At 30.9% G+C, this 23,203-nt stretch overlaps 3 protein-coding genes and 1 non-coding gene across 5 annotated transcripts; 2 read left to right on the top strand and 2 right to left on the bottom strand.

Annotated features, from left to right (window-relative positions):
- The first annotated feature begins 3,837 nt into the window (after positions 1-3,837).
- Positions 3,838-4,635, top strand: LOC100803779 (cyclin-dependent protein kinase inhibitor SMR6). Its single transcript, XM_003519781.4, has one exon. The coding sequence runs from the start codon at positions 4,188-4,190 to the stop codon at positions 4,500-4,502; it is 315 nt and encodes a 104-aa protein (XP_003519829.1). The 5' UTR covers positions 3,838-4,187; the 3' UTR covers positions 4,503-4,635.
- Positions 4,636-13,871: 9,236 nt separating this feature from the next.
- Positions 13,872-16,943, top strand: LOC100780397 (F-box protein At1g70590). The gene is made up of 4 exons (XM_003519747.5): positions 13,872-14,642; positions 15,323-15,459; positions 15,661-15,843; positions 16,387-16,943. Exons 1-4 carry the CDS (start codon positions 14,144-14,146, stop codon positions 16,549-16,551), a joined length of 984 nt encoding a protein of 327 aa, XP_003519795.1. The 5' UTR covers positions 13,872-14,143; the 3' UTR covers positions 16,552-16,943.
- A 1,381-nt stretch (positions 16,944-18,324) lies between these two features.
- On the bottom strand, positions 18,325-20,710 carry LOC100804310 (uncharacterized). Of its 2 annotated transcripts, XM_006574566.4 has the most exons (2): positions 19,942-20,702; positions 18,325-19,671 (listed from the first exon to the last, which is right to left on the bottom strand). In XM_006574566.4, the coding sequence occupies exons 1-2, from the start codon at positions 20,437-20,439 to the stop codon at positions 18,580-18,582; spliced, it is 1,590 nt and encodes a 529-aa protein (XP_006574629.1). In that variant the 5' UTR covers positions 20,440-20,702; the 3' UTR covers positions 18,325-18,579. The 2 variants fall into 2 exon arrangements, with proteins under 2 accessions (XP_006574629.1, XP_003519830.1); XM_003519782.5 differs by having other exon boundaries at positions 18,325-20,710.
- Positions 20,711-22,637: 1,927 nt separating this feature from the next.
- TRNAC-GCA (transfer RNA cysteine (anticodon GCA)) lies at positions 22,638-22,709 on the bottom strand. Its single transcript has one exon. It is a non-coding gene; the product is annotated as a tRNA-Cys (tRNA).
- Positions 22,710-23,203: the final 494 nt, after the last annotated feature.

Consider the following 23,203-nt stretch of genomic DNA (forward strand, 5'->3'; position numbering starts at 1 on the left):
AAGATGGACAACACAGCTTCATGGGTTTCTACCTTGAGTTGTGATCCTTATCATTATTGTCTTATTTCTTTCAGGTGAACCATTTACTATCATTGTAACCTATGGGATCTCAGTGACACTTAAAAAATTAGAATTCCACAACTTGACAGTATATCGACCCTCTCAATGATTTTGAGATTTTTTCAAAAAAAAAAAATGTTAACAATTCATTTATTTAGAAAGTAATTAAGAGCACTAATAAAAACATTTTGTAGAAAAAAATAAATTTATTATTATTTACACCGTATATATAAGAAAAAAAAAAGGTTTGTGAAACTATTTGTGATAGTTAGTTTTTATTCCATTTATTTTAGGGGAAGTTTTTATTCTGTTACCCAGACGAAGATTGTGAAATTTTAAAAACTAATTAAACCGGACATGGTGTATACATTTATAAAGGTGAAAAATCATAACCAATATGCAGATGGAAACATCAGTCAATAGTATGTGTTGAAATTAAAAAAGGGGGCAATCGAATGAAAATATGAAATCGAAAGTGCTTTGCTGTGTATCGCATGAGACTTTTTAAGCGTATAGGGAGAAGAATAACATAGGATTAATTATATTATTATTGGTGGTTGGTGATCCCAATACCCTGAAAACTTGGCGCCAAAACCCAATTGTTGCTCTCCATTATTTGCTGCCCGACGGTCAGCTACTGTCACGGGCACCCACATTTCTCTCTTTATTTTTTCCGTTCATATCATTGTTATTTAAATATTGATTATGTTTTGTAAAATTAATTGAAAATTTAATTATAAATTTTAAAGTTAATGGGTTGTTAAAAATTTAAAATTTTATTTATTTAATTATAATTATTCAATAAAATTAATTGTTGAAATAATAATTTTTTACTGTCTTATTTAGCACTTATAATTATTATAATTATAATATGTATTAAATGTTTCTAAATTTTCAGGATATTCAATGTATTATTTTTTTATAAAATATTAATTTAATAAAAATTATAACAAAACATAACACTATTTCATAGTTAAATAATTAATGTATTTTATGTTTCCGATTCTTTAGTTTTATCGGTTTTTATTAATCCAAAAAAATAGTAATGTCTTCATTGATTTATGTTACTTTATAGTAATATTTAAGTTCTATTTGAATAAATTTATATATAAATATTTAAAAAAATCTTTTTTTTACCTAAGTTAAAATTAACTTATATATTTCAGTTATTCAATAAGTTAAATAAGAAAGATTTTATAAAAAATAAAATGTATAAACTGATTTTAACTTGTAAAAAATATTAACTTATTTTATCCTTTTTTACTGAAAAAATTTAGGCATAGTGTAAATTTTTTTTACACAATCATCTAATAATTATTTTAAAAAGTAATTTAAATTATAATTTATGATTAAATGATAATATAAAATTATTTTATATAATCAGCCTAAACATTAAACACTTTTTTATTTTAAAAATAATTATGAAAAAATTATCAAAATATTTCCTTCTAAGTTCTAACGTTCAAGGATTTTGCATTTATTGTCAAACACTTCCACAGTTCCACGTATAAAATGCACCTCTTTCTTATATGTTGCAAATGCGGGGAGGTGTTAATGACCAGTACGTATCGTTTGGTGAGCATATATATGGCAAATTTGATTTCGTTAAATAATATATAAATTGAAATTAAAAACCTGAGATTTTTTTTTGTCTTAGGTGGACAAAAAAATCATGTCCCATAATTATTTAAATATTTTTTTCTGTTTATTTTTTAAAATTCGTTAATAATTTATTCATAATTAATATTATTTAAAACCATCTAATCTAAAATAAGATTTTAATATTTTTAATTTTGATAAACTTCTTTTAATAGATACAATAATAACATTAAGAATACTAATGATGTCTAACTAAGTTAGGTAATCAGGGTGGGTGATATGGGAATATTATAAATCATATGATACTGTGTTTAATTTACATAAATAAAAAAATAACGAATAATTAATATTATAGATTGTACATGCATTATAAAAGTAATTAATTGCCTTGAAACAACTTAATGTCATAAAATTTGATTTTAATTCAATTGTGTTAAAACCCATCTAATGACTTTTAATTATTTGAATAAAATTTCACCATAAAAATTCTAAAAATTATCATTTTTAGAGAAATTTCTATTTTTATTATTTTCTTTCATGTTCTTATTTTATTTATTTTTACATTTTATAACCCAATTAAATAAAAACTAAATGAAAAAAGTTCTTGAAATCCATATTTTCATTGTTACATTATATAAATTTTTTATTTTAATATTTATATAGATATAATAAAAAAAATTGTGTCCCTTCTATAAATGGAGTCCTGGACAATCCTCTATCTTAATCATACTCAGGACCATCAATGAGTTTAAATATTTTATTTAAAAAAATTTATATTAAAATATAATATAAAATTGAGCACTTATAAATACTTCACCAAACATGTGTGAACCTTAAATTAAATTAAAGGTTAAATTATAATTTTGATTATTTTAATTTTTTAAATTTATGGTTTTATTTTTTTTATTTTTAATTGTAATATTTAGTTTCTTAATTTTATAAATTTGTGATTTTGATTCTCTTATAGATTATTAATTAATAATTATAATTATTAGAAATATTAAATTAATTATAAATTATTAAAAAATTTAACAAAAGATTATTAATTCTGATGTGATGTTATTATGAGTAAAATTACATTCAATAGTGAAGATAGAATACATATTTGCCAAAAAAGAGAAATATAGTGTTATGAAAAATTAGGATTAATAATTTTTTATTTAAAATTTTAATACTTAATAATTTTGATTAATTTATAATTAACTTAATAATTAAATTATTCAATTAATTAGAATTATTTATTAATAATATACCAGGAGGACCAAAATTACTCATTTATAAGATTAAGGAGACCAACGATTATAATTAAAATCCAGAAAAATCAAAATTACGAATTTGAGAAATTAAGGGGACTAAAATTATAATTTAGGTTAAATTAAATAGAGTGCATATAATAGTCTAGCTAAATTTATTTATTATTTGTTCTTCTTGCTCCCTATAATAATTATCATGTAAAAAACTTATTCCAAAATAATTATCATTTTTTTTAATATAACATTAATTATTTATTTTATTTATATCTCTTATGACATTAATGATATGGACCGTAAAAAAAAATAATAATAATAACATTAATTTTGTAAAATTATTATTTTTTTGATCTATTTATTGATCTTGATATATTTAAATTATTTTCTCTCTCCATTTATTTATTTTGGGCAATTTACCGTTAACCTGTCTAATTTTAAATAATAAAAAAAATTTACCTATTCCTTGACACACCTATCTAATTTTTTTTTGGTTAATATATAATATAAGCATCTATTAAATTTATTGATAAATAATATTTGTTAATTTTTTTGGTTAATTATATTTAATAAAGTCTATTCTTTTAAGTATATTTTTTTCCTTCACAATACACATACACAAACAGAGTATCTATTTAATTATTATGGAGAATTTATTTGAATTTATGAAGTAAAGCGTGTGAGTTATTATAAGTTTTTAATATTTATTTGATTTCGATTCAACATATAAAAAAAACATCTATGCGATTTTTAAAATTTAATAATTATGAGCTTATCTCATTTTATTATTAGCAGTCAACACCCTTTTTATTACAATTATTGTACCAATTACTGCATGCGTGGTAGTATCATTTTTGGAGTTAATTAATTTCCATACCCTGTAATCATTTTACACGTACGCGCAGCAAAAAGCCCTATAAAAGTCTCTAAACTCTTTAACCATCACTTTTTCTTTGTCCCCTCACCTTCAACAATCATCAAAGAAACACTTCCATTGAACCTTAACCAAACCACCTCCTTTTTTTCTTTTAATCCGTTTTCTCCATCTTTCTCAGTGCAAAACTTTTTTCTTATTTTCCCTCTTTATTCCCTCATCTCACTCTCTCTTTTCCCCAGTCAACACTTTCCTACTGGTTTCATCTGATTCCTCAACCAGTTTACACCCAAAAGAGTACAGTGAACAAGAAAAAAAGAAAAAAGAAGAAAGGAAAAAAAGAAGAACCATCTTTATTCCCTCCTATACATATACATATTCATATATTTCCCTTTTGGAGGTTAAATATGGGGTTCTCTGAGAAGCCACAAGTGGAAGAGTCAGATAGTACTAGAAAATGGGTCATTGCTGGAATCCCTTCACGAGTTCCATTGAAGCCAATATACACCACCAAAGAAGAAGAACATGATGAAGAAGAGTGCTCATCAACGACACCAAAAGGGGAAGAAGCAAAGATTCCAACCTCGTTGAAGTGTCCACCAGCTCCTAAGAAGAGAAAACCTTCTTTGAAGTGCAACTATCGTGGTGGTGGTGGATCAAGAGAGTTCTTCACTCCACCGGACTTAGAAACTGTGTTTATACGCCATGTTGAAAGGGCTTAGCTAGCTAATTGATCAATTCATAGAGGTGGGAAAATGAAAATAACCCTTCACCTATTAAACCTTAGCTTGTTATTAATTAGAGCTAGCTAGAATTAATTTAGTTCTGTTATGCAACTTTCTATTTTATATTTTATCAAGTTTTTAAGTCATTTTAATTCTTTGTTATTAATTAATCTAGTTAGTTGAAATAAAGGTTAAATCATTTAAATAATATTCGAGTTTAATTTTTTTATGATAATAATTTTTTATGATATTTTACTTATTTTTTGGTTTTATTTCATATTAATCAAAATCTTCTTCTTCTCATAAAGTAGAGGATTAAGATAAAAAAAATCAAATTAATTGGAGCTTAAATATTACATAGTTTAGAGATTATTAGGGTATTTGTATTTGTATAAAGAGCTGAATAAACAAATTAAAACTACTTATTTGCTTTGCTTGCTTGCATGGTTGATCTTCTTCTAGTTTAGTTGCCTGTGTTAATTTCGTTTCGTTGTGAGTCTCTCTCTTCAAGAAGAGATTGTAATGTGGTGAAGTAGCTGACGTCAAATTGAATGGACATTGTCTGCTGCATGTTTATCTGCATCTTTTGATATTGCATAAAGACATGTTTCGTTATCTGTAAATTTATAAAACAATAGTTCTCTTTCTATTGATTCCTGTAAATGTACAGAATGTAATCAAAATTGGTCTAATGGGTAAAAATAAGAAATGACTTATAAGATTATATCTTATAGAAAAATAAATTTAAATTGAATGATATTGATAGTGTAATTCATATAATATAAGATTTTATTGTTGTTATGATTACTTGTGATAATTTTATTGAGGGAGAATATTGATAGTGTAATTCATATAATATAAGATTTTATTGTTGTTATGATTACTTGTGATAATTTTATTGAGGGAGAATTTTTAAAATAAATTTTCTAAATTTTGATAGTGCTATTTTGACCTTAGTAAGCTCTTGAAAGTTGAAAATCAACTTATATAAAAATTGATTCAAAACTTAAAAAATGTAAATGTACAGAACTGAACTAGCTTAATTAATTCCTGTATCAATGAATGCCTATTTCTGTGTGCCACTGTTGATGACCATGGGCAGGAATGAGAAAATCTAGATCAAAATTCATAAGGCCAAGTTAAGCTAAGCATCTGAATGTGACAGTTTCAAAATGCAAAGTGGGAGTGAAATCCTTTTTCAATGGGGTAGGCAGATGCTGCATACACTGACAGATGCTTCGATCTTATTGTTGTTGATTGAGTGAGAACAAAAGCCCCACTTAATTGGTCCTCAAGCCATAGCCCCAGTTTCTAGCTTCGTAGTCTTCTGCTGTCATCTTGCTCCTTTTAGAGTTTCAGGGTCTTACATAGTGTCCCACGTCTCCATTAAATAACTTTTTCCTTAACATTTAGTGCGCCAACGACTATACTAGTAGTAATTAATTAAGTCTACGAATTTATATATATATATATAGTATGATAGCCTCTAAAAAGGAAATGGCAGGAAGGGTAACATATGCATGCATGGAATACTTGTTTTTTAAAACAAATGTTGCTTTAAAAAGTTAGAAAAATGTAGAATGAGATTTGATAGAAGAGATATATAGTTTGTGGAATTAAAAAATTAGTCTCATATGAATAAAAATTGATAACAATGTTATTTTTACACTTTAATTTATTTATTTTCTTATATTTCTTCTACGCTTTCTTTTTATGGTTAAAATTGAAGAGAAAGAAATTCAAATTAAGTTTTCCCTTAAGGGTGTGATATGTAACGTACTGTAAATTAAGGTAATAAATAAGAAATTACTATAAATATGACAAACAATATTCTAAAAAATATTAAGAAGTGACATAACTGCAAATGACCCCCCACCCACCTCATCAGATTCATGCAGAGAGTGGGAAGGTTCTGTGTAAATTCTTTTGTGATATTAGCTCATGGAGTCATGTGGTGTAAAGCGACAAATCACGTGGAGGTGAAGATTAGAATCCTATGCTAGTTGAATGGCTCACATTTCTGAACTTGTAAAAGCTAAAATTTGAAGGTCAATAATTGACCGAATGAATGAAAGCTACTATAGTAAGTAGTCATTGTTATCTTATCCTAATAATATCCTGTTCTAGTACACTATCAAATAATGAATGAATGAAATCTTTATATATATAGACATAGCAAAACTCCAATAGTGGGAAGATGCAAGAAAAGGCAAAGCAAATGTTACAATAGTGGTCAGGGGGAGTTCATCATGGAATCGTGCATTAAACAATACAATATATGATTCTTGGGATTGGAGCCTGTTATTCAGGGAATGGCATTCTAACACGTCTAAAGAACACTGCAAGATTTGTACCCTAAAAGAAACAGAAAAAAGATTGCAGAATTTGCTTGGCTTACTATACACTACTAATTCTTAATTGAGTTTCATTATTGGAGATCACATGGAGAGGAGCAAAGTTGTTTGGCATATACCCACACACATACAGGTGTGTTGATATCTTAGCAATTCGTTTATTTTTCTTGGTTTTTCTAACGAGGGAGACAAGGATCAAAGAATTTTTTTATTATATTATTTTATTTTCAAAATGTTCTAGAAAAGATTTGGAGTGGTTGGTGGTTTTACAAGTCTACAACCAGGAACCAACTTACCATAAGAACATTTTAATGCTCGTCATTCAAACAATTAATTAAAACTAATTAACTTAATTTATACTCGAGTGTCTACTGGTTAAAGTGAGGTGTGGACTATTTGGGATATTATATATCATATATAATATTGTGAAGCTTTCATTATAAAGAAGGATGGGATTTGATTTGGTATTTTATTTTGTGGTCTATATGAACTCACTGAAACTTGATTATATTCTCTTTTCATACAAGTCCATTTGACACAAAAATGGCAGTAGAATTAGGGTGTGTTTAGATAAATTTGTTCATAAGTATTTAGAAGAAAATCAAAATGAATTTTTTTATAAGTTAAAAATTAGTTTACACATAAACTCATATGTAGAATCACTCCCATGTTAGTTTATCTAAAAGATTATTTAATATTTATGCATAAACAAATTTTAGTTGATAGAGACGTTTATTAATTTATTTATTTTTTATTTTTTAGAATTATTTATATACGGAGAAAATAATCCAAACGTAACCTTAATTAAGATAAGAACTTGAGTCTGGATTACGAGGAAAATAGTATATATTAATTATTTGTGCCCTTCATATTATGAGTAGCGTATATAAACCCTATGCCTTCGCTTTATCATATGGATAACAGTCTGGGATAGTGATGAAGGTGCTAAATTTTCTTTTATTTTTTACGTATCAGAACAACATTTTTTTAATGTACATGACTAATAGTATTAGATTGTACGTACTCTCGTCATTTAACTTTTACCTTGTAAAATAACAAAAATATTTGTTAAACAACTAATTAATTGCGATCGTATACAATACAAACGTACTATTGGACAAAACGCTTTTTACGTCTGTTAAAAATCACATTCGTATGAAAGCGGTGTTTATTAGGTATTTGGAGGGTGCTAACATAAAATGACAGCATTGTGACGTAATTATTATGTAAGGATGAATCAATATATTTGAATGTCATTGCCTAGGATTCTTGTAGGTTAATTTTTATACCCATGTGTCATTTAATGTTGCATACCCTCAAAGTCTTTAGGGCTTAGAACCGACAATTGAAGGAGGAAATAATTTACAAAAATTATATAGGCAAAGATACACTATGGATTAAGAAAGAATGTAGACTTTGACACTTCTTTTACATTATACCTTGACAAAAATTAGTGCTGGAGGTTATATTGAAAAAAATAATGTAATAATTAATTAATTGAAATGAAAGAAAGAGATAGAGAGGTGCAGTGTGAAGGGAGAGAGTTTTTACAAATGAACGTGAAAAAGATAAAAGCCACTAATATCTGATTATCGGTTGAAAGATAACTTTGATGTAAAAAGAAGAAGAAGAAATAGAGTAAAGATTTTTAGGTTGTTAATTAAACATAAACCATCTCGGATATGATTTTTTAACATAGAGTAAACATGTACAGTTTATATAGATTGATGGTGTAAGTGTCTAAAATTATACTACTATATTATTACCTTTGAAAGAGAATACTGAACAAAAACAATTAATAAAATTTTCTCTTTTAAAAACCAAAAATATTTTTTAAACTAGTAAGTAATTGCAATCGGATACAACAAACGAATGCAATGTTAATTAGGTACTTGAAGAATGCTAACAAAAAATGACAGTATTGTGACGTAGTTCTTACGCAAGTATGAATCAATATTAGAATGTCACTGTCTAGAGTTCTTGTAGATTGTTCTACTCAATTACCCGCGTGCCATTTAATTTTGCATACCACAAACACCAAGGTCTTGGGGATTAGAACCAACACTAAAAGGAGGAATTTACAAAAGTTATATAGGCAAAGATATAAGGATTAAGAATGAATAGTCATTGACCCTTCTTTTACATCAGAGAAATCTTAGTTGTATGATTATTTTTACGACAATTTATAATATTAATAGAGAAAAAGAGAAAAAAAATATAATAATTGATATAAGGGGAAAAATAGACATAAAGAATAATATTGTACAAATTGTTGTATTTTATTGTTATATATGTATTACATTATGCCTTAACAATAACAGTATCAGTGTTGAAGGTTAATTCGAAAATATATGACGAAACATGTCATTGAAATGAAAGAGATATAGAGAGGTGTAAGGGCCTGAGGGGAGTGTTTACAAATGAACGTGAAAATGTTAAAAACCCATTAAAAATTAGTATGAAGAATTGTGAAAAACTGTAAAGGTAAAAATTAAAATAAAATAATTCCAGTTTAAATAGCATAAAACGTTAATTTATTTTACGACAAATCAGAATAAATATATAATAAATTAATTATTCGATGTTAATAAAGAAATAAAAATATATTAATTATTTTGTCTTTGATCATATCCAAGGGTGATTTTTATTTAAAGTCAATAAAAAAAGTTAAGACTCGAAATGAGATCATACTGATGACTTTTGTTAATAAAGAAAAATGGCTAATTCTCATTTCAGATTATGGTATGGAATCTTTATTTAGGATTTAAAATTTAGAATCCCAGCAGCCATCCACATCTTGAAGCAATTGCATAAAAACTTAAAGATCCTGAGCTTATAGGTGTTGAAAATTTTAATTAACAAATGTTTTATTTTTTACCCTTTGAAGCTTCTCAAATCATTCATTTATGACAATTTTCAAAGGAAACCATTTTCATACTCTAATACTTGCTTACCACCTCATTAAATCCATCTTTCTTATGGTACGAGTAGTGACAACTCAAATGCAACAACCCTAAATTGAAAAAAAAAAAAAAAAGAAGTTTTGGAGACTTAATGCGACACCAAGAATAGTCAAATTTCATTCGACAAACACTCCAAGATGCTCTCCCAACTTTAGGAAATTTGGCAAGGCAAAACATTTCTTGGGATATATCATATATGTATCTTAGGCGCAGCCAACAAGAGAAATCAACTTTGTATATATATGTTTTTGAATGCGTAATTCGTTATGAAATATGTCTCTGAAATATAAAAATACAAAATTTAATTCCTAAAAGTGTAAAAATTATAATAAATATATCCGGTCGTTAACTTTCGTTCGTCACAGTTAATAAAATAATTTACATGACACAGATGAACAAATTTATCACTAAAATAATTGTCAACATAATCATTTTTAATTGTCGGCATAGAGACATATTTGTCATATAATATTTTTTTGACTTTTTGTCTTTCACTCCGTTGACAAATGCGTTTTTAAAAATTTATAATAATTGAGACAAAATTTTGGGAGAATTATATCTCCCTAGTAAGTGTCTATATCTCACTGGTTGTCTCCATTATATAGTTTTTAAGTTATCAATATAGAAAAAAAGAAATTTTACTAAAAAATGATAAGAAAATAATTGTTTATGTTTAATTAAACACTATTTATTTAATTATTTTTTTATAATTTTTTCATAATAAAATATGAATGTCTATTAGTATATGCAATTACATCAAATTATAAATTATAATAAAAGTTTGTTGATTTTTAAATTAATTTTTTTAAATTATACATAATTATTTTTATTGACTGATCATTTAAAAAATCATAACCTTAAAAAAATCATTCAAAAGAAGGTGAGTGTTTTTTACAAATTAAAAGTGTCATTGCAATTGCAATTTTTCCTAAAAATTGTTCATGGATCTAATTTAATAATAATGATTTACAATAAGCATTTTTTTACTTGAACCTTTCTTCAAACATGAGAGTACAAAAAAATTATTTACCAGAGAGTATTTTTTTTCTTTTAGACTCAATTTAATTTATGAGTTTTTATCATTAATTTAAAGTTAATAAATCAAATACCAAAGTAATTATTTTTATATTTTTTCTTATTTAAATTTTTTTACTTTCATCTCTTTAACTTTAATTCAATGATTTGAATTTTAGTTAATAACCAATCAAAATTTTAAATGTACACAAACTTTTGTTTGTTATTTGAAATGAGTTAAGTTAAAAAAAAATATAAAATTACTAATTCGATCCTTTTGTCACAATCATTATAAATTTTTTCAAATTATAATAATTAGTCATAATCTACTATTAATATCCAGATATATTTGTTGCACTTTTTATAATTACGGGACTAAATTTTGTATTTTTATCTTTTAGGAAAACATTTGTGTGGGGTGGGAAGACAAAAAGTCAAAAAATATTATATGACAAATATACTCCTATGCTGGTAATTAAAGATGATCACGTTAACTATCATTTCAGTGACAAATTCGTCCCTCCGTGCCACGTAGGCTATTTTATTAACGGTGACGGACGGAAGTTAACAGCTGGATATATTTGTCACACTTTTTACATTTTCGGTGACTAAATTTTATATTTTTATCTTTTAGAAACGCATTTGTCAACGAATTACACATCTAGGAATAAAAATGATTAATTATCCTCTCTTTCTCTCTGTATATTGCAGATTTTGGTTGGGCCTAAACCCAGAAAAGGCTAAAGCTTATTATACATGTTTGGGCCTGCCCTTGGTCCAAAAGTGAGATTAAGTTCCTATAATATAACATTAATTAATAATTAATTCATAGTATTTTGAAGGAAAGTGTTATTATTACATTCCTTAATACTCTTTTTTGTACCTTTTTCATACTTTATTCATTTTTTTAATTTTCCCATTCTATTTAAAAACTATTTTATTTATCTGTCATTTTAAAAATATAATACATCATTAATTACTTTTCTTTTAATTATATCATGATTTTCATCTAATTCTTAATATTTTACACACTTACCATAAACACCAACTAGTTTTTGGTCCTGTATGCTTAAACAAAATTTAGGGTTTAAGCTTTCTCCCCTAAAAACACACACACACATACTTACTGTAAAAGAAAGAGAAATAATAATAAACGTCATATAAAAAAATTAGGAATAAATTTAACATAAATAAATATATTTATTATATGATTAATTTTTTTGCTATTTCAAAATGGATAAATAAAAAGGAAACATTTGAAATATTAGTTAAGAGGAAAATATTCACCATTGGCTACGAAAATTTGAATGAATTGCCTATTGAAAATAATCTTTCAGAAAATGTGGTACCTTCTGGTGACAATCGTGAAGTGCATCAAGTTTGCTTAGCAGGTTCGGAAGTAGGAAGTCAAGACCTCAATTTTTGGATAAGTTGATAAAGTTGGAAATTCTGAGAGCACAAATTTTATACCTTCTGTTGGTCATTTTTTTTTTATCACTATTTTGAAGATAGAGTCCCATCTTAATAAGTTATATGCATTTCAACTTAGATGCTCAAGTTTTTTTTTTTTTTTTGAAGAATTAGATTCTGAACTTGAAAAGTTAGTTTTGTCAAACGAAATGAAATTTTGATCAGACTAATTTTTTTATCACTATTTTTGAAGACAGAGTCCCATCGAAAATTAATAGAACCATCAAATTAAAAGAATAAAGAAAAATAGAGTCCTCAACCTGTCAAGTCTCATGAGATATTCCCAATTGAGTGATATATAGGTTACCAAATTAGTTGCAGAACATAACTAACTGTTATTGACTGAATCAGAACTGCGTTTTTTATATCGACTAAAAGAAGTATTCTGATGAGTGATGATGATTATGAACATATTTTCTTATTATAAGAAGGTGGCTTTCTGTTAGCCAAATTGCAAGAGTTTTAGAACTCGAGAAAAAAATATGTGAAATATGATGATGATGATCTTCCATTTCTTGAAAAGGACATCCCCACTCTTGTTACAATGGCAAAGGTTGAAAGAAGTTAAGTTATAGATCTTCTTAATTATATTAGTTGTGTAAAAAAGAAAAAACAATCTGTTTTAAATTTTAGTGTGTATATATATATAAAGAGATTCAAGCATTTGTTTTGTGACCTTATCCTTGTTATAATTGGTACCAAAAATATCGGGCTGTATTTGATACCACATAAAAGGTCAATTCAATTTGAAACGATACTTTAATTTTTTGTTGGTACGAACAGCGATGGAAATGCATGTACTTTTTAGTTGTGCAACTCTTATATAATGAAACAACAACTACATTTCATTGATTAATGAAGCTAGCTTCTAAGCTTACATAGTTATTTTGATTATATCTTGATCTTGCTATTATGGTTTGGTATTTTTCATGTATACATGTACTTGTTTGTCTTTTTCCTCTTTATATCTTGCGTGTTGATATCATTTGTTGTTCTCTTTTCAGGCTTAGCTCACGATTAATTAGTAATGTTTAGATTATTTAAATTTTCTGTAATGTATAAAAAGTAAAAAAAAAAAAGAGGAGTTAATTCTATTAAAAAAAGAAATGGAATTAATTGATTGATTAAAATAAAATGAGCTACAAATGTACAACAATTACTTTTGTACTGTCAGAATTTAATGAATATTGCAACTAATGCTAAGTTTTAATCAATTTTAAACCACCTTTATTATTCTTTAATCAATTTTTATAACACTAATTACTAAGATCATAATTGAAATTACGAAATTATAGTTTTATAAATCACATTTTAATTACAAAGATAAAAAGTTATAAATCACAAGTCAAGATTCATTAAATAAACAATGGAAACCATATAGTTTTATAATTCTTAATACACTTTGATGACGCAATAAATTTTATTAAAAAGAAATAAAGGAAATATTTTGAGCTTTCACCCGTATGAAAGGATAACGAGCTTTACAGCCACATCTTATGTATTGACTAAAACTTCTGAATTCTAAATAATATGCATTAAAAAAATTACACTGTATTATATATATATCATGAGATTGTTAGAAAATATTTCCGTTGAAAGTGACAAATCTTGGTTAGAATTGTAAATATGCACAAAATATATATTTTTATCCTAAAATAATTTATTGAAAGAGACTAATATTCCAATAAACTTTACTTAGTGATAGATATTATGATATAATGCAAGATGAAACGCGTGAAGAAGCGAATTACCTATACCACCCATTCACCGACTCTCTCTCTCTCTTTCCTTCTATCTGACACACAGAGTCGCCGACTTACTCTGCACTCTGCAACAGATGAAGCACCCAACATGGCCTCGCACCTCCTCTTCTCCCTTCTCCTCTCTTCCTTTCTCCAACCGTTCCGAATTCTTCACCACGCGCCTCTGCGCGCGTCCTCCGCTGCCGTCCCCTCCCGGCGCCGGCGACTTCTCGGCGCTCCCCTACGACGTGCTGGCGAAGATCGCCGCCTCCTTCGACGACCCCAACCTCCGCGCGGCGTCACTGGTGTGCCGCGCCTGGTGCGAGGCGCTGCGGCCGCTGCGGGAGGCCATGGCGCTGCTCCTCTGGGGGAAGCGCTTCAAGCACGGCCACCGTGGCGTCGGCCCCAACCCCGATAGGGCCCTCGACTCCTTCATCAAAGCCGCCGCGCGCGGCTCCGCCCTCGCCATGGTCGACGCCGGCCTCATCTACTGGGAGCGAGGCGAGAAGCCCAAGGCCATGGAGTTTTATCATAAGGCTGCGGAACTCGGAAACCCTTCTGCGCAGTGCAATTTGGGACTTTCCTATCTCCAAGGTTTTTCATTTCTTTACCTTATACCCTAATTTCATGTCCCAATCGACTAGCAATATGAAAAGAAATAGTGTATATATATAGCTGGGTTGAGTTAGGCAAGTTCAAATTTTAAGAGTTGTTATTACAAAACATGTGTTTTCTGTTTCATTTGCTTCTTTGTAGGAGAGAATAGAAAGGAATCATCCTAATCACATGCACCTTTTAGATTCTGTCTATGTTTATTGGTGGTATTTTCGGACATACTTTTTAGGTTGTGTCTATATCCTTGTTGTTCTGTCTCCCTGCTCCTCCTGCATACTTACATAATTTAGGATAATAATAATTTCTCTTTTTCGTCTGCGAGATTGGGGCTAGAAATATTTTTTTAGTGTTATTTAAAAAAACGGAAGGGTAAGGTGTTGCTTTTTAAATTTTTCATGGTTTTAAATTGCGGTCATGGTTACGGTGAGGTGAGTTAGAAAACCTTTATATTGTCAGCAATTGTGGGAAAATGCAGTTGATGCAGCCACAACTGTGATCTTGATGCGGTTGTGGAGAGTCAAAATAGCTTGACGATGCACACCGTAATTTAAAACCATGATATTTGTATATATGTATGCATCTGTTTGGGGGTTGTTAATGAATATATATACATTATGCTGATAATTCGTGTCTGAACAAGGTATATCTATGCTATGCAGCTGAACCTCCGAACACTGAGCTAGCTGTCAAATGGTTACATAAAGCTTCTGTTTGTGGGAATGTTCGTGCCCAGTACCAGCTTGCGCTTTGTCTGCATCGCGGTGGTGGGAGGGTCCGTAGCAATCTGAAAGAAGCTGTTGGTGCTCTATCCATTTCCTCTCCTCTTCTAATTATGAGTGAAGCAGTGAACCTTTTCTTTCAGAGGGGTGTGTGTGTCAATGGATTGGAACTCTGCTTGGTTCTTGGCTTATATAATATTGGGTGTTTTGGGTTCTTTTGTTATTGTGATGTGTTGTGATCTTTGGTTTTAACAAGTTTTTTTTTCTTCCTGGAACAGGCTAAATGGTATATGAAAGCTGCAGAGGGTGGGTATGTCCGTGCCATGTACAATATCTCCTTGTGCTTCTCCTTTGGGGAAGGACTGACACGTAATCATCAACTAGCAAGAAAATGGATGAAGCGGGCTGCGGATCGTGGGCATAGTAAAGCTCAATTTGAGCATGGACTTGCTCTCTTTTCTGTGAGTATTTATCCCTGTATTGTATGGTGCTCCTTTGTGATTTGAATGTTTGCCAGAGAATAAATTGTACCTACATCATGGCACTTTTGTTGAATCTGTGATTTTGCCACATTAATTTGTTTCCAAAGCTTTTTAATTAGATACTAAAGCCATTTGCTATATGTTTTTTCTATGACTTTCTCATCTTAAAACTTTGGGTCTATTCTGTGTTACTTGGTTACATTCTCTATGTTGTAGACATCTGTTCTGCTAGTTTTCAAGTGTATTACAAATAAGATATAGACTTACATATTATTGACTCATGCAAAATGTGATTTTGCACCTGCACACTGATCGTTATTTGTTTGAGGTTTTTTTCAATCTGGCATTCTGATATTTGCTCTTCAGTTGGAGTTCCACCTGTTTTATCAGTCACTTCAATTCATATTTTTTTGTTTCATTCATATGATATTAGAATAGCAATCAGCAATGACTAAAAGTATTGGTGGGATTATGGTAATGATAATTGACAACTAAAGGATTGCTGGACAATTTTTGGTACAGGAGGGAGACATGATGAAGGCTGTGGTTTACTTGGAACTTGCTACTCGTGCTGGTGAAAAAGGTGCTGCTCATGTCAAGAATGCAGTTCTTCATCGGCTTTCATCAGCTTCACGTGATCACGCCATGCATCTAGCTAACAGTTGGCGTGCATTGCCATCAAGTTGAGCCAATCCTTATGTTGGTTTGTGATGAAGAAGTTGCATGACCTTGGTCGGTGGCATCAGAAGAGTGAAGTCAACTAAGAATACCTAAGCATAGAAACAAGGAAAGCAGGAGGAGCTGACTAAGAAACTACCTTTGCCTGCTAATCCTGACTATAGTGGTTTTCCTATAATATAAAGAAAACTAGTTGGTGGGCGTTTGTAAAAGCTAGTTGAATTTGAATCCTTTGTAAAACGCCCCATTGACTAGTTGCAAGTTCCTCTCAAGTTCCCCTTACAACTGTGCAGGGTAGAATGTGGTGGGCGTTTTTTGTCATAAGTGGCATCTAGAAAATTGCAACGTCATATACTCATATTACTCCATATTATATAGGATGAATGACTGATTAAGTAGTACCAAGCTGTGTCTATGGCTTTACAAGAGAACCAGTTTAACCTCTAGTGTGGTTCATATCTAATCTACTATTAACTAATCATGTCCATTTTTTTTTTTACATAACGTTTAGTATATCAATATTCTCCCAATTATACATGAATAGGTTTACCCTTCCCTAGCGTGAAAATTTCATATATACTTTGGTTAATCACGAGTTTCGTGTATGCAGGTGCTTCACGGGTTAAGAAGGGTGTGTCAAGAAAAATACACGCTTCTGTTTGCCCATCAGATGGCATTTGCTTACTCAACGGGACAAAAATAGATAGATGAGGATGGAATATCTTGAATGTGGTATTCATATTCTCAATTGATTCATGAAGTGAAATAAATAGCATGAGATTGCAAGCAGAGCTAGTGCTTTGTCATGCGGAATCAAATAGGATCACAATGGGCATAAAAGACCATTCAAAATTTATATCAAACCTGTGTTTTTCATGAACGAAAAGGGGACAAGTAGAATCTCCACTTCCATGAATTCCAAGGAATGTCAACGGCCCGGCATATCTGAACACTATTTTGTAACGTAGCAAACCAGTTTTAAAAACGTTTAGAAAAAAAGATTCTCATGCCGTGTTCAGTCGCCATCTCTTAAGTAACGCATATCCTGCAGGCTCTTATTGTAGAATTTATCATTTAGCCGACCAGAACATGCAGACAAGTTCTTTCAATTCGGAGCTTTTTACACGAGGGAAATACAGAATAGCACACAATAGCACTTAGTAACATAACAGAGCTCCCACTTATGATTATGAACATCACAATAGATAATCTAGTCATAAGCTGGGTAAATCCTACTAAATTATGTGGATTTTACTTACTATTTAGCAAGTCATACATGCATAGATTTAACTGGGGTAATATAAAGTATGTGGAAAAAGACTTTTAGAGTATGTGTTTGCGACAACAGCATATCTCTTGAAAACAAACCCACAGAAACACATGATGAGATAGCTAGCACCATACTATGAGTGGACAAGAAGGACAATAACTGATTCCCGTTGTCATATAAGAATGATGCATACCCAGTATCATCTTCATTGATCTAACAAGCTCTCACAAAAAGTAAGTTCTTTCTGTTAACAAAAAACTCCAAAGACTGATGAAAAATCAGATTCGATTAACAAATTGTGCAATTGAAGTATTGATCATTGATCAAGACATGAGATCATAGGTACACTGATAAAACAGACTTCCAAGTTCCAACAGCAAAGCCACTGCAACATTTATGAAGGAATCAAACCTCGAACAATTCTATCCAACTATAAGAATTTGCGTTATCAAAAAGGCAATGTAGAGAACATGCTTAAAGAAAAAAATAAGTACACAAGTAATAAAATCAAATGACTAAAAATGAATTATTAATTATACAATATAAATCTCTGCACAACTGCCACCCCCATTGACTAGTTTTATGAGGGGAGGAAAAGAAAAATAAGAAACTGTCTAAGCTGAAGAACTAATGTATTTTCTTAAGTAATGCTTTGTTCCTATAAAGCCCCCCTTATTCCCCCAAAGAGTTGACCAGATGCAACAAACTCAACACTATACTGTTGAACCCACAAAAACGCAGGGTCCACAAACAAGCTAAATTTGCAGTCAAGGAAAATATGATATCCTTTGAGAATTCATTCCTGCATGATACAAATTGAGGTGGATTATTGCCATGGAGACCAATTCCTTTATATGCTGAGGAAGGACTGTTCTGTCTGCACCCTCTAGAACTATCAACACCCTTGCTTGTTCCAAGGACTCACTGTTGCCAGCATGCAGTGCAAGGTAGCAAAGAAGAGTTAGCCCATGATGCATCTGGGCAACTTCATTACTCCTTAGCAGTCTCATCAGTGCCGGGATTCCACTGAATTCAACTATCGTCTTGGAATGCTCCACATGTAGGAAATTATCTGGAGAAGCAAACTTGGCGAGAGCAGCCACTGCCTCATCTGCTACTTCTGCGTTTCTATTACCCATCTGTGTCACCAACGGTTCAATTACCCGGGTCTCTCTAGCGGGAAATGTCCTAGCCAACGAGCCAATGGCCTTCATCGCTGGAATTTGCAATGCCGGGCTGTCCACCTCTTTAATTATCCTCAACAGCTGTTCCACAACAGATTTAGCAGCCGGGGAGTTGGTCTTAAATGCTGCACGGCGAAGATCAGCATTGTATTCAGCAGCAGCGGTTATCTCCATCATCGTCATCAAGCAATTAAGCTGCAGCTCCCCTTGCTCCATCTCAACAATCTTAGCCAAGCAAAGCATCCCTTTGGTCTCAGTTATCTTCCTACTGTTGGTCACGCTCCCTTGCACAAGCATCCACAACGCCTCAGCGCAACTAACCTTCAGCTGAAGCTTCACCACAGGATCCTCATTCTCCCTCTCCTTCCTATGGTTCACTCCCCGGCTACTCCACTCCGTAAACAAATACGAACTCGAGTAGGAACTGGAGAACTGGTGCCCTCCCCGGCCACCCTTCCCCAATTCCTTATTAATCTGAACAATAGAGTGAATACTCTGCTTCCCCAAATGCCCCAATGGATCATCCACAAAGGTATCAAACGACAAGAGCGTGACAAGCGGCCTAATGGCGTTCTCCCTCGCGAAATCCTCCTGCGCGACAGGGTCATGCTTGGCCATCCTGGCAACCAAATTGGCAGCCAGGGTCTGAACCCTCATGGGGGAGTCACTAAGAACCTGCACAACAGCAGGCACACCATGCTCACTCACAATGACTCTAACCCTATCCAAATCATTAGCCAAATGACACAAAGTAGTAGCAGCAGCAATTTGAGCAAGAGGGGAAGTGCCTTCCTTTAAAAGCTTCAACAAAGGAGGCACCCCACATTCCTCAACTATGATCTTTTTATTCCTAGCATTGTCTTGTGCAAAAGAAGCAAGTTCATTTGCAGCCTCAATTCTATCGTTTAACTGACCCATTTGAATGGAAGCGATAAAAGACCATACCCAAGAGAGAATGGGGTCGTTGCTGGCGATCGGAGGGAGGGAGAGGACAATGCCGCCGCCGCCGCCGCCGTCGCCTGCGCCGTCGGCGTCGAGGATGCTGAGGAGCCACATCATGTCGCCGGTGGAGGCGTCGATGTGGGTGAGGACTTTGCGGAAATCGGCGGCGCTGACGATGGAGACGACGCGGCGGAGGATGCTGCGGCGCTTGCACTTGCGGACGAGGGCGAGGGCGCGGTCGAGGTTCTTGGAGGCCTCAGCGGCGACGCGGCGGATGGGGCGCTCGTAGAGGGGCGGCGCGACGGAGGAGGTGGAGGTGGCGGTGGCGAAGCGGACGAGGGTTCGGAGCATTTGGAGGAGGCGATCGACGTGCTTCCCAACCTCGGAGCACTCGAGTTTGAACGAGTCAGACTCGTCCACGGCCGAGCGAACTCGCTCCGCCACCATAATAGGGTACGACAACTCGTCCTCCACTAGCTTCTCCTCCTCCGACGATGCCATATCCGCCGCGCCGAGAAAAAAAAAAAAACTTCGGTGGTAATATGATGGTGTGTTGTTGCAAGAGAACAAGTCAACTAAGTCTACACTGAGTCTGATAGAATCCGAGTACCGAGTCGGGAAATGGAACGGGCGTTTATGTTGTTGTTCATTTGACACTTCTTTTTGTTCTGCCCCGCATGTTTTTATGTTTTTGTATGTCCTAAAACTCCAAACGTTAGCAGCACACAAGTAACTTCTTCTCTCTTTGTTTTTTTTTTTTCCTTAAAAAAATGAAACTACAGATATACTAGTACTTTTTCCTATATCGGGTTCTAGTTACTCTTTATTTATTTAATCGTTGATTTGGAAATTGTATAGTACTAATAAATTACTGATTTTATTAATTTAAGTATTTGCCTTTAAGTTATTTTATTTTGCATTGCGTGAAGGACAAATATATAATATGGATTTCGTAGCGAAACGCAAGGAGAGGTTGCAAGAATTGTTTAGGTTTAATTAGTGTAAGAAGGAGGGATTAAGGGATTTGATTTTGCTAATTAGGGGTTAGGAGTCAAATTGACTCGTACGTAACGTAACCTCTGCTCACAATACTAGTTGTTTATTGTTCTGTCAAGCACTGCACAGTTCATGGCACTCGCTTCCAAGGAACGTGCTTTTCGAGACTTTTTTACCAAGATAATTACTCGTATTTTTTTTAAGGGATAATTACTCGTATATGATACTCCAGTAAGTTATAATTTGATATAATATTTTATTTGTTTAATCACATTAATTATTTTATATTACATCATTTATTACTACTTTTTATTATGTAAGGTTTTATAAAAAAAATATAAATAAAATTTCTCTTGTGATAAGGTACTAGATGTTTTTTTCTTCAATTTCGATCATAATCGTGAGACCCAGGGGCCAGATGTATGGCGTATGCTACACAGTTGTATTCTTGTTGCCCAAGTTTGTCAATAATATTTTACCATTCTGCATTTTTCTTTTTGTTTATCTCCATTATGCATTTTCCATTCATTGTGACAATTTTGAAAGTCTCTTTATTTTTCTTTTTTAACTCCAGATACTCTCTAGGCAAGAGACAGAAATTGACCAGTATTCAGATTAGGATGAAAAACTAAAAATAAGTTAGACTGAAGAAGACAATTTATTTCATAATATCAAAAGGTGACTTAGGTTCATGGACTTACTGGATCAAGTTATCTTACATTTCTAATTATCATCTTACAGACATTTTTACCAAGTTACTTAGAGGCATGGTTAATACAAACCTGTCTTATATATTTATATATTTTCATTATTGTCAAATTTGTTTTATATCTTTCTGCTATTATCATTCTTATTTAGTTACTATTTTTTATTTGTATCAGTTTTTGATATCATTTAGTATTTATTTGATTGTAACTCCATTATAATATAGCTAATGGACTATTTTTTTCCAGGCTTTCAGAATCATATATGTAAGTGTCTCAAAGTTTAAATATAAGACTTATAAAAATATATAACATCAACTACTAATAAGATTTTTACATGAATAATAAACGAGATTTGAATTGAATCAATCTTTGTTGACATGGAAGAATACTTTATTTAAATAATTTTGATCTATTTTACAAAAATTAAGACTTAAACTTAATTTATTATTTGTTATAAATTATTTTAGACTCAACTTGTTCCCTTTTGAAAGGCTAATTTGACTTGTTAATCTAGTTAGAATATTTATATTAAATTTTTTAGATAGTTATAATTTTTAAATAAGTTAATCGATCAATAAGAACCAGACAAAAATATGTATGCTATACTTTATAATAATTGAGTTTGAATTATTTTTATGATTAATTTTTTTATAGATATATAAATCAAACTTGTTTTAAAGGTTTAATATAACTTTTTATGATAATTTATTTAAAATTTTATTTTATAATAGTTTTTAAATAAATATAAATTTATTTTAAATGAATATATCATTTTAATATGCTATAATAAAATTAATATAAATAACAATAATAATAAATATTTTCATGTATATTTATTCAAATAAGTGGGCCAATATAATCTAAAGTATTTTTAAATGATTTTAAAATCTAACATAATATAATAAAAAAATACATAAATTCATTAAAAACCCTTAATATATACCTAAATGTAATAACTAGTTTACATTATATTATTATTTAAAAATTAAAAACTTAAGGGCCCAACCGGGTTCGAACCGGTGACCTCTTGATCTGCAGTCAAATGCTCTACCACTGAGCTATGGACCCACTTGATGTCAAAATTTCCCTATTATGGTATTTAATTAACTCAAACGTACGAATATTTATTTCAAATTGAAACGTCAGATACCTGAGTAATTTCATATAATCTGTATTAATATATATGCACATGCAATTTATAATCTACGTCATATATGTCCATAAAAAATCTGAAAAAATTATCAAATTTATTTTTAATATATATGCCATTAAACAATTTAATAATTACTCTAATCGACATTATGAAACAGATTTTTTCTACAAGTTCTGAGACAATTACTTAATCTTAACAAATGCTATTTTCACCAGTTATAAACTTTTATAATTCTCTTTAAAAAATTAACTCATTTCCATTTAGTCTTATTCAATCTTACCATTATCTTATCATTATTATTATTTTTCACAATTACATGTTAGACATTTAAATTTGTATTTGGAATTAATATTTAAGGTCCTGTAGAAATTTCCAGACACTATCAAACGTGAAAATGGGCATGTTGCAA

Source organism: Glycine max, chromosome 2 (genome assembly GCF_000004515.6).
Source record: "Glycine max cultivar Williams 82 chromosome 2, Glycine_max_v4.0, whole genome shotgun sequence".
NCBI lineage: Eukaryota > Viridiplantae > Streptophyta > Magnoliopsida > Fabales > Fabaceae > Glycine > Glycine max.

Coding starts and splice junctions, on each gene's coding strand:
- LOC100803779 (XM_003519781.4), top strand. CDS start 4,188: ATGGGGTTCTCTGAGAAGCCACAAGTGGAAGAGTCAGATAGTACTAGA.
- LOC100780397 (XM_003519747.5), top strand. CDS start 14,144: ATGAAGCACCCAACATGGCCTCGCACCTCCTCTTCTCCCTTCTCCTCT. Junction 15,460..15,660: donor GTAGCAATCTGAAAGAAGCT/GTTGGTGCTCTA, acceptor TTCCTGGAACAG/GCTAAATGGTATATGAAAGC. Junction 15,844..16,386: donor ATGGACTTGCTCTCTTTTCT/GTGAGTATTTAT, acceptor TTTTTGGTACAG/GAGGGAGACATGATGAAGGC.
- LOC100804310 (XM_003519782.5), bottom strand. CDS start 20,439: ATGGCATCGTCGGAGGAGGAGAAGCTAGTGGAGGACGAGTTGTCGTAC.